At 37.1% G+C, this 12,105-nt stretch overlaps 2 protein-coding genes across 5 annotated transcripts in view; one reads left to right on the forward strand and one right to left on the reverse strand.

Annotated features, from left to right (window-relative positions):
- LOC135101395 (single-stranded DNA-binding protein 3-like) overlaps positions 1-8,523 on the forward strand; it is a 200,752-nt gene extending 192,229 nt beyond the window's left edge. Inside the window, 1 exon segment of the mRNA XM_064005322.1 lies at positions 5,949-8,523. Coding sequence (XP_063861392.1) covers positions 5,949-6,059 — 111 coding nt within the window. The 3' untranslated portion in view covers positions 6,060-8,523.
- LOC135101396 (actin-related protein 6-like) overlaps positions 1-12,105 on the reverse strand; it is a 31,817-nt gene that overhangs the window by 5,755 nt on the left and 13,957 nt on the right. For 2 of the 4 annotated variants that reach the window (XM_064005324.1, XM_064005323.1), the window contains exons 8-9: positions 11,795-11,935; positions 10,377-10,559 (exon numbers count right to left, since the gene is read on the reverse strand). In XM_064005324.1, the coding sequence (XP_063861394.1) occupies positions 11,806-11,935 (130 nt within the window). In that variant the 3' untranslated portion in view covers positions 10,377-10,559; positions 11,795-11,805. Of the gene's footprint in view, positions 1-9,201; positions 9,663-10,376; positions 10,560-11,794; positions 11,936-12,105 lie in introns of those variants that run through there. The other 2 variants (XR_010269256.1, XR_010269255.1) reach the window with 2 other exon arrangements.

The raw sequence follows: 12,105 nt of genomic DNA on the forward strand, positions 1-12,105 counted from the left end.
TCTTCCTAATGTCATCCATGAATAGGCAATACAAAAGAAAATTTCCATCTTTACAAAAAGAAAAATACTGTTCACAGTAAATTAGTCACTGGAAAGATGATTTTATTGTTGCTCCTCTTAGCTTCACTTTTTTTTTTTTTTTAACCTTTGGCCACATTATATAACAGAGCTCTCATTATCCAGAGATTAAGGTGCAGAACTACTCAACTCTTAGTACTGCACTGTATATAGAATTTAAAATTTTCTGCAAATGCTGTTATATTAGACTATTGGGCATATGTCAGCAAGATATGCACACATTTGATTTGAAATGCACTTCTTTGACAAGCAACTTGAATGATAGTTTGTGTATATTTGTGAGATAATGCTGAAAATGAAATAATGACAGTTCTGGAAACAAAATACATCAGAAAATATGATAGTCTTTTTTCTCTCAAAAATGATATTGTAACAAAACTGGATAAAGTGCCATAGGTAATATTTTTAAATATGGAGGAGAAACTAGTACACTGGATGTCCATGATGTCAGTTAGCTTACAGGAAAAGGATACCTCAAGATTGAACATTGGAGGGAATGTTTTGTTCAGTGCATTTTAGAAGTTGCAGAGTAAGATTCTAGTTGGCAAAGTGGACAATATTACAAAATAATCTAAGATCGAGAACATTTGAGCTTGAATAAATAAAGTGCTTAATTCAAGGCTTAGAAATAGCACATATTTAATTGGATGGCAGTGCAATATTTGTTTATAAAATAAAAGGAAATCCACATTGAACTAAGAATAAATGATTATGTACCCTGCACAATTAAAAAACCATCTCTCTTTATACATGGTTGACATTCCTTAGGAAAAATCATGAAATCAAAGGACACAAATATCAAACAGGTGACTTATTAACACGTTTTGCTCTTCCTCAAACATCATCTTCAGGAATCATTCCATTCTTACCTTCCCAATTTTCAAATATGAAAAGTAGCCATCAGCTTGGGACTGATATCAGTGGTAAACTTGTCAAATCATGGTGGAATTCAGCCACTATTAACCATATTAGTTATTGCATCACTTAAACTTCATATCAAGTCTAGAAAATTCCCAAGATATGAGCTCTACGTTTTATTTTTGAGGAACTGAAGGACTTGGCATGTGTCCATGAGTATGCAATGACTAACTCTGATCAGTTTGAAGTGCTCAGCATTCTTGATGCCCCTTTAGATTTGCGGGATACCTTCAGACATGAAATTCTCCAGGCTGCCAGGAAATGTGGTGGGGAATGCCCAAGATCATGAGTTAGTTTTGCCTCAGAGGCAGAGAATATTGAGAAGGGTTGCACTGCCAGGCTTACTGGAAACTGGAATTAGTAAAGGGCTCCAAGAAATAGGGTTAAAAACCCTGCCAAAAAGAGAGATGTACATCAGGAGTCTTGACCAAAGGAAGCTCCACTCCATGTCTACACCTCAGACCTTGGGTGAGTGCTGTCCAATCAGCAGATGGCTCTCTTTTATCAGACATGGGTGGGCAGATGGCTCATTGGCCTGACTGTTTGAGTAACTGTACAAGAGTAAAACAGTACAATTACTTAAATTATGTCATTTTGACAATGACAAAGAAATGTAAAAAATATTGTTCAAATATTGTATCTGACTGACATCTGTGACATCTAAAGGATCACAGTAAGTCATGGAATGTACCTTTCATGATGTTTTAAACAGCCAGATTTGCCAACTATACCAGTACTTGAATTACTTCATTTTTTGTGAAACTAAGCATTCATGAGAGTAAAGATACTTGTAGAAGTTACTTGACATGTTGGGCCCCAAGCAGGCAGCTCTAAACCATTGATTGGCTACTAACCCACCCAGTACTGAAACCATTTTCTTTCTTGATGAAGTCAAAGAGGCTGTGGCAAGATAGAGGGGCTGGAAAAACAGCTAGTGTTGTAACATCAATGTGGAGCTGGTCATGATCCATGCATTGTATGTATGAGTAGTCCTGATTGATGTCTGGCACTGGGAATTCCTCCCAACTGTGAAACGTGTCCCTATCCAGAAAGGGAAAGAAGACCATCAGGACAGCAACAATTACTGGGGTATTACACTGCTGGGCAAAGTGCATGCCCATTTGTTGCCTATGTGGAGCTGCAGCCATCTGTGGAAGCATCAGATCTATGCAGTCAGACTTCACACCAGGTAGCACCTGATAAGTCAGCAACCTACCATATCCTAGTGTTCTGGTGGAATGCCAACAGAAGTATTAGCTGGGGATGTTTGCATCCTATGTTGATCTCAAGAAAGCATTCAGGGATCTGCAACTGGGGAATTCTCACAATCTTTATAGATAAGTTGACTAGCCATACTGCTAGACCAAGAATGCTGTCAAATGCAGGGACTTTAGTTCCTTTACTGTGAATACAAGAGTGAGGCATTGATACATGCTTGCTCTATGACCTTTTCAGTCATTGTGGAGCATACATCACCAATAGGTCATTAATCTTGTTTCTTGCAAGTAATGGATTGACATCTACTACCAGCATAATTCATCAGCACCAACTCAAGCTATGTGGGCATGTGATACAAAAACCCCCAAACTTACCCTGCTTAACTGGCACGGTGGAGGCCAAGGTGACATTCACATAGATTGTGGCTGGAACAAGCAATGTATTCTGTTGAGTTACTTGGTATGGGAAGGGGGCCTACATGGAGAGAGAGCCAGGGAATGTTGTCACAGGCTGGCCAAGGTGATGCTCCTCCTGGTGTGTGGTTACTTTAGTTGATTGGACATGGAACACTCAAGCCTCTTACATCTCATTTCTCCACATTTAGAAGACTTTCTTGAGAACTTTCACGCTGTCATATTGAACACTAGTTCCTTTTTCACAAAACTTCAAATTACAGTCAGCGAACACCAATCTAGCACCACAGTTGCTCAGGGTGCTTGGAGAGCACATCTTATTTAGGCCTTTCAGCAAGCATAAAAAATGGGTTGGAAGAAATTGACTTATTGCATCTCCAGTGCATTTCTCCTCCTCACTCACATCCATAACAACAATGACCAGTATTAACCACCAGTGTCAGTATTGTGTGCTTGGTGATGCATAATAGGTTTTTTCTCAGGTTGAATTTTTTTTTGTTCGGTTCATCTTGTGGTGCTTGTAGTGATGAATCAGTGCAAGACAAAATAAGTCATAGTGATATCATTCACTAATAGATCTTGACATGTCGGGTTTGAATGGTGTCAATGTAACAGAACATGATTTAGAATACACAAAATTTCTAGAATCTCATATGAAAATTCGTCAAGTGAGGCAGTGAGAAATTGTCTTTCCACAGGCATAGTGAGTTGGAATAGAGTTTAAACTGCCTTTGTAGAGAAGCTATGGGGTAACAATAAAGGGATGCCAGCACCTTGTTTATGAAAAGACAATTCCTCACTCCCTCCCTTGACAGATTTTCATATAACATTTTGCAAGTTTAGCATTTTGAATCCACATATTTTGCTGCATCGATGCCATTTAAACCCATCATATGAAGATCTGTGATTGAATGATATCACTGTAATTTGTCTACTTTGGACTTATCACTACAAACACCACAGCATGAACAGAACATAATGTGTTTCACCCCGAGAACAGAGCCAAAGACAATGAACACTGACGCTGGTGACCTACGCAATACTGGTCATTATTTCTACAGGCATGAGTGAGGAGGAGAGATGCTAATAAGTCAGTTTGTCTCAGACCATTTTTTATGCTTGCTGGGAAGCCTTAAGTAAAATGCATTCTCTGATTAGCCTTTGCCATCATGATGCAAGATCAGAATTCAGTGACCGTAGTAGGTATTCATCTATTACAGCCACATTGTCAACTTGTTGCTTTGGCACTTGAAACATGTACAGTTCAATTAAATTTCTTTTGATGAGTTATGGGACAGAGGGACTAATGTTATACAGATAATTCATGGGCATTGTCATTCATGTGTGACATTGTTACATAAAGGAAGGTATTTGGCAATATCAATAAAGTCTAGTGGCTGACACCTGAAATAAATTTGTATAACAATAATGACAATTAAATTTAATCTAATAGAAATATGTTGTACTGCTTCAAATAAAGGTCTTAAGAAAGACCAAAATTTAAGAAGCAACTTGCACACAAGGGCACTGTATGTAGTACAACACGGAAATAAGTTTTGTACTCATCTTAAAATTACGGACTCCTATTTTTTTCCTTCATGTTCCCTAAAGTTGTTTATTTTTGGTGGAAAATATGCTCACTGGTTTTATTTACATTTTTCATTAGATCAACAATTTCAGTAAATGCTGATCATCCAATTTCAGTTATCTAACAGTGATCACTACATCAGTGATTTTTTACTCTCTCCATACAGATGACATTATGAGGAGCTGATTTGTATTATTATATCAAAGAAATAAATCACCTTGCAATCCTAATTATTCTGCTGACCAATATTTATTCCTAGATTTTATTCCTTTTGTGTGTGTACCTTTTCAGTGAACCAAGATGTCACCACAATAAGTAGTAGCTTTGGAAGAATACAGGTGCATAATGCATCATAAGTGCATTAAAGTTCCTGTATGTATAATGACCCTAAGCTTTCTAAATGGTGCACGGAAAGTTATTAAAGATGTGATTTTATCACCTCACTCGTCTTTATACTGAAAACAAGGAATTACCAGCAGTGTTACATCTTATACGACATTTTATATGACGTTTTACTTAGTTACATTAGGGACACTGACATAACATTTTACAGTATAAAGTGGTGTTTCCATTACATAGACATGATAGGGACACTAGGACATGCTGTGACACACTGTGACACTGGTCAAGGACTCTGGTGCATGGCTGTGTAGCTGTGTTGCGCCTCTCAACTCTGGCGCCGGGGCACTGGTGGTGGAGGCTGTCTAGATGTTTCATGATAATGCAGGGAACATTTACACTACTTTAACTAATCCTTCCTATTATTAACTTTCTAAATAACTGCCAGTTGAGCTTAATTATTTTTGCATTACCCATATTCATCTCATGTATTTTGTAGTATAGAATAATGTAAATGTTCCCTGAAAGGTGGAATTGGTGATCCAGGAATTCTGGTGTGCCATCCAACCAGTTTGTGTAGATGTAAATTTCTCCACTCTTGTAGCTGGCAGGATCAACTATTGTGAACCATGGCTAATGAATATATGGCTAGTTTTCTTCTTTGTTCCAAATAAGAAAACAACCAGTGTAGCCAGTGGATATTGCTGGCAATGGCTGATCTTACCACATTAAAAGGGTCTAGTCAGGCTAGCTAGCTATTTCCTTTTCCACTTCCTTTCATGTGTCCTTAATTTAATTTCAAAGGTTAGGCTTTATAATCCCCTTCAAATAGCAAATATCAAGTTTTCAACATCCTTGCAAACATTTCACACAGCACTCCAGCCATGAAATGATTGCAAGTCAAAATTACAAAATCCTGCAGTAAACTTTCCTGACAAGACCCGTCAGATCTGAGCCACTTGAATTGGTTCTCAGCACACCATTGGTTGCCTCTCTGAGTGTTCTCTCATGTACCTCTGTAAAATTCTGCGTAAATGTAGATTCACATGCTTCACACTTATGGTTCATGCTCTGATATTGCAAGATAACTAAGTGCATTTAATGTGCCACATCCAAAACATAGCCACACCTACATTGGTAAAGCCTCTTGGTCAAGGGCCTGGCTTTAAGCTTCATATATATATATATATATATATATCATTTTTTATTATCATTTGAGGACTAACCAGCATTTTCCATTAAATTTTTCATTGCTTGTGTTTGTTTACTTTATTTGTAATTTCAAAATACATGTTTAATGCTGTATGAAATTTTTGTATGTACATTTTCATGCAATACATGGATGCATTAATAATGTGTGCCTAACTTCTGAGGATTTGAACCTCTCATTGCAGGACCAGAATGAGTCTGCTGCCATCCTAAAGATCAAGGAAACTATGCAAGAAGAAGCAAAGAGATTCGAAAAGGACGTTCCACCGGATCATCCAGACTACTTTATGCCGTGACGTGACCCTTTCCCATCCCCACTTTACCCTGTGAAATAGCTCTCTGCTCCCACTGAAACTGACATGGCATTAGTCTGGGGCTGACATTCCTCTCATCCCTAGCTGCTGAAGACTTGCATAGCTCAGTTATGAGGGCAATGTGCGAGTGCAGTCAAGACTGTGTCCTCACAGTAACACTACGCCACAACTTTATAGTGATGTGATTCTGTGTGCGGTGGAGTGACGATGGGACAACGGGTCCTAAACAGACTTTTGAGGAACTGGTGAATCAGCCCTCAATACAACTATTAAGTGAATCAAAACTTAAAAGCTCCAGTAATGGAGTGCTATCCTACAGTGAAATTTGAAATGTGATTAGAAACACTAGTGATTTCCTTTACAAAGTCGGAAAGGCAGAATGAGCACTTGGAGGAAATGGGTAAATGTTTGACTTCTTGCATAGACCAAAACTGAGAGAAGTGGAAAACTGGCTCTGATTTCTGCTGTTTGATGATAAGTCTGTTGTGTCATTCATTGTGCTTTCTATGTGAATCTTGTAGGAAACAAAATTACTGTTAATATTATTTGATATGTTTTCTGAATTTCATTAATTTTAAAAAACCCAAGATCCATAACCTCAACAGCAGTGTCAGGAGACTAGGGCAGCCAGGGTAAGATGGAGATGTAGATATTTTCATAAACCGTCATTGCTCACGGGTGGTGTCCGCTCGCCTCAACAGGACAACCAGTGCTGCCTGTCTCCTGGCGGAACCTTTCCAGGAATGCCCACAGTTTTCTCGTTTCCATGAGAAAACTCCTCTCTCTCAGTCCCAGGCACCAGCAGTCCCCCACACTACTTCCAACATCACCCTGGGATGTGCCCCTGGGATGGATTGGAAATATCCCCAGGGTGTTGGCCCAGAGCCAGCTGGAACCTACTCACCTAGGGCCTGGCACCCATGTACAAATCCCCCCAGCCTGGGACCTCTGGGACCTGGCACGTGATCTGCCCTCCACATGTGCGAAAGACAGAAATGTCTGTTCTCACTAGTATTACTCAGACTATTCTGGCCTCAGGCCCAACTCATGTAATATCAGATGGGAAGTCTTTTATTCAGACTACTTTGTGTTAGCTTATCTACCAGACAAAGTGATGACCTGTCTCTATTCTGTACAGATCTATCCAAGTGTTGTAGATGTAGAAATAATTTATTATTTGTCATGTCCAAATCTATCACTTTTATCTTTCTTCTAGACTCCCTATGTTAAACTGTTTTAATCACAATGACCACCCCCCACCCCTCTGTCCATGACCCAACACTACCATTTTTACCTTTTCTCTCACCACCACTATCACCACCACCTCACCACCACTACCACCACCACAACCTCACCACCACCTCACCACCTCACCACCACACCACCACCACCATATGAGAAGTACGAACACAAAACCTTTGGTCTAGCAGTATGGTTTACGTTACTGCTGTCCATTCAACCAGCGCCAAATGTAAATCACTGATGACTTTTGCCCAAGGTACACCACCACCTCCAGAACATCGTCACACTGGGGGTTGACCTGGTATTGCATTCTAGGTTTAAAGCATTTTTATATATCTGATTTAGGTGATCCATAATAATGACAACTTATCAGATCCATCCTCCTCACCTTGCACAAATGAGAAACTCCTGTCTTCAGTGCTATATGTACCTTCTGTTTGAATTAAATGTTCCTGTCTATGGAATATGTTAACACAAAATTTTGTAAGCTATGTGTCACAAATGAATCAGATTTAAATGGATTCCTTTTTTTACCATTTTCCCTGTAGCAAATACCTTAATTAGGAAAATAAAAATAAAAAAAGGGAAGTTCCTTGAGGACTGAAGTACATGTATTATGAAAGTAACCATTGTAAGGTTCATCATTGCTTCTAAATATCCTCATTTGCAAGATCTAAGATATATTACAAGTGACCTGACTGAAATTGTCAAATAACAATACAATGGATCAGATTTCAGATTTCTCTGTTGAGATTGTTCAAGGTAAAGAAAAAAAAACATTATAACTGCATCAACCATTACACAAACATATATGTACTTCATCTTTACAGGAACTATTACCTCACATCAGGGAAATACCAGAACCTATACCCAACAGATGTCAGCTGAAATGGTTATTTCTGATACTAAGGAATGGACTTGGTGAAACCCTGAGTGTGTGTTGCTCTGGTGGTGTGGTTGCTTGGCCCAGTTTGTCTGTTTTGACCAAGACCCCTTGTACAGTAGAAAATAGCAAATATATTATGTGTAGCAATTTTCAATAAAATGGCTAAGGCAATAAGACAATTACCATTAGAATTATCCCTCTCACATTTATACCTGTAGTTTATATGATACACATGTACAGTAAAACAATTCTTATTATGAGGGAAAGGTCTGATCCAAATAAATACGAGACCAATTTTCACATTTTCAATAATAACTCCACTATTGTTTTAATTTACCTGATATAAATTCCAAATGTGGAATTTCATCCAATTGGCTTTTTTGTTACACAAGTACAATCAAATTCAAGACTACCATGAAATCTGACCAGTGATCACCAGAGTAAAGGAGCAAAATGGTCATCAGAGTGCTTGAAAGTCAGGAACTAAAATATTCTAGTACTATGTGTTCTCCAAGAAGCAATAAATTTTATTCTACACATGACTGCTCTATATTAAACTTAAGTTTGTGCAAATTGCATCAAATAATTTTCTTCAATTGTGTTCCTGCAAGTTAATTTTTGCTAACTGTAGCAGATTTAACAATTGTTGGTTAATACCTAACCAAAACTGGCAATTTGTAAAATAATATCCCTAAAAGAAAAGTGTAAGACTAAAGCCATTAGATCGGTGTAAAGCCACTTTTTAAAAAGTTTTTAGACGAATGCATCACAATGTTGGTCATATCCATCCATCCCTCTTGCTGTTACATGCTCACCAGAAGACATGTCAGGCCATAGCCATCTCAGATCAGTTTAAATGGATGGAGGAATATGTCTTAACTTCAAAGTGCATGTAGCTCAGATTACCAGAGAGAACCTCATCTTTCAAAGCCACAAAAACAAAAAGATAAAGATGAAATAGTAAATAAATAGACAAAATTTTATGTGGCCAAACCAGTCAAAAACAAATGCATTGCATTAGCAAACACAATTTGATTAAATGTTATTAGGTGCTATCCTACAAGCATTTCTTAGTAGAGTAACAGCATTACACAGGAAAACAATGATGAACCAAACAGTGTATGTCACATTGAGTTATAAGGAGATAAATCTATCTAAGAATTCAGCACTCAGTTTACTTTCTTTTTTGTTTAATGATAACCTGATCCTTCAAGAACCAAAAAAATCAACAGCCTAAGTGCCAGGGACTATTTCTTTTCATTAATCAACTTGCATGGAGAAAACAATTTAAGTACTTACCAAAAATGTCCACTTCAACCATTTTCACTTAGAGACTGGTTCTTGGAAGTCCATGTTAAAGAAACTTAACTTGTCAATTCCCTAGCCTTTCATGGCAATCTTTGGGTTGACCGGTCGATTCCAAATGATGGGCACAATTTTTTGTTGTGTACAGGCGTCTGGAATATATTTTGTACACGCAGACTTTATGATGTAAAATAATATGTGACCATGAAAACTACAAGAAGTACAGATTTTATGCAAGCATGTGGAACTTTCACAGATTTTTTTGCAGCCTTTATGGTTACATTTTATGGAGATAAATGTGAAAGTATATAAATATGCATATATATAAATATAAATCTCAGCTACAAAGTATACAGTATAACCTCATCTCACCAATCCCCAAATATCTGAAGACCATGTCACTGAACTTAATTTCAATATACTAGAATAACAAAAACTAAACTACAATCGTGAGTGTATCACTAGGTGGGCAGTTTATCTCTGACTTCCCATCTGCCGGAGGATTTAGCCAATCCTCTTCTCCATTGCCTTACACATTCAGTTATCCGAGACTAAAATCATCCCACAATTTTTGTGGTACTTAGTATCAAAGTACATATTACCAATATTCTGACTGAGTAGAAACTTTCACCCATCAGTAATTTCAGTAATTTTAGTTGAAATTTTAAACACTTATCCTATTCCATTTGAAATTCATGAATGTATTTTAAACTGCATCATCACAGTGGAAATTAGATGGTCTTCATCACTAATACAGAATTACAACTGGCTTAAGAGCCAAATCATCTGAGATGGCACTGTGAAGGACCCAAACTAACAAATCTAACCCAACAGAATTACTTAAAAGTGGAAAGAAAAATACAAAGTAAATAATCTAGATATATTGATAGATGTACAAAGATATTGGTTTAAAGGAAAAGTACTACATGTTATTCATCTAAATGTTAGTACCCACGTGACAAGGTTGAAAAGAAAATACCGTCATGAGGAATGCTAACTCCTCTTGCTCAGCAAAACAGAAGTGTTCTCTGGATGAAGTCCACTGCAGTCTGTAACAGATATAACATTTTCAAAAACAGACTTCCATTATAAACAAGTTCAATTACAAAATCAATTGAAACTAATCTTGCAATAAATAATTTTTACTAGTTTACAAAAAAGTTAATACAAGTCAGGAAATCAATGCATTCACACAAATACTTTTCATGTTACATAACACACTTTTAAGAAATCAGTGCCATTACTGTCCTAAAGTACATCATGTTGCTATCAGATACTCATGCAGAGCCAAACAGAAGGTAAGTAAAGGCAACCAGGAAATAATCAAACCTTACTTCTACAAACTTCAGGTTATACAAATTGAAGTTTCAAGAGACCTTAAATCCCTACAAATATGGTAATAGATTGAAAGTGAAAGACAACTCATAACTGCACTTGAAATATGAAGGGCAACTGCAACTCAAAACTGTCAATAAATTTCAAACTGCTGATTATTTCAACCTTAGACAGCATTTCTCAACAGAGGCTAGTCTGATTTCATAAAAGTGGAAAATTCAATGATAGAAAAAAGATAAAGTTTCACTTGCAGAATCCAGTGAACAGGACCATGTGTATGTAAATTTCCTAAATTCTAACTGCATTTGTGCCTCCATACCTATCTATGTATATGTTTATAAGAAGTTGAATATCATTGTCTCATTTAATTAAAAGGCTGATGATCAGTCCAAGGAAAGATGAATCAAATGCCAAGTCAAGTGGTGCAAAAGAGAGAATATATGTATATATGTGCTTGTGCCACATCTTTGTACTTGTAGCATACAACTTGTAGCTGAAACTTCTCATAAAACTTTAAAACTACAAAATGCAGTATTGTACAACAAAGCAGCTGCTATCTGCCAATAATTGGTGATATTTAACCAAGCATGGTGGTCACTGGAAAACACTGACAACACTTATAACAAGTATCAAACTTTTTTTTCCATTGCTTCAATATGAATTGCATGAAGTCACACACATGCTATACTTCTTTAAATTAAACTTTTGCTTTACTATTTCCATCTTCCTTTTTGCCCAGTCATCACCACAGGTAAAGGAAAAGGCTTGACCTCATTCATTACAATACTGCCACTACACACTGACAAAGCTTTGTGCTGAAATCTACTTGGCTAAATTTTCTGCACTTGATCTGGATTAAATGGATTACACTATATTCCATCAACCCTTTATTCATCAATGAATCTTTACAAATCTAGCTTATTAGTTGTAACCAAATAAAAATACTCACATAGAAATGACTTAAACACTAAATCTCTCCTGACATATGTTAAAGCCATCTTCTTCCCACTCTTTTTTAGTGACCAGCATTTCTGGGAAATGAGCAGATCTGCTGATGGCAGCACCTCCCCTCCAGCAGTAAGTTGACGGACTGAAAGATAATGCAACACCATAAAAATTATGTATAATTCACTTTATTATAAAACTTGGTGTCATACACAATAATTGCAAACTGTAATGAGGTTTGCTTTGACAAATTATAGAAAAAAATATCATCCTTAAAACTTGCAACATTAAAGAATAGGCCCTTTAATAGGAGAG

The sequence above is a fragment of the Scylla paramamosain genome, chromosome 6, assembly GCF_035594125.1.
Source record: "Scylla paramamosain isolate STU-SP2022 chromosome 6, ASM3559412v1, whole genome shotgun sequence".
Classification (NCBI taxonomy): domain Eukaryota; kingdom Metazoa; phylum Arthropoda; class Malacostraca; order Decapoda; family Portunidae; genus Scylla; species Scylla paramamosain.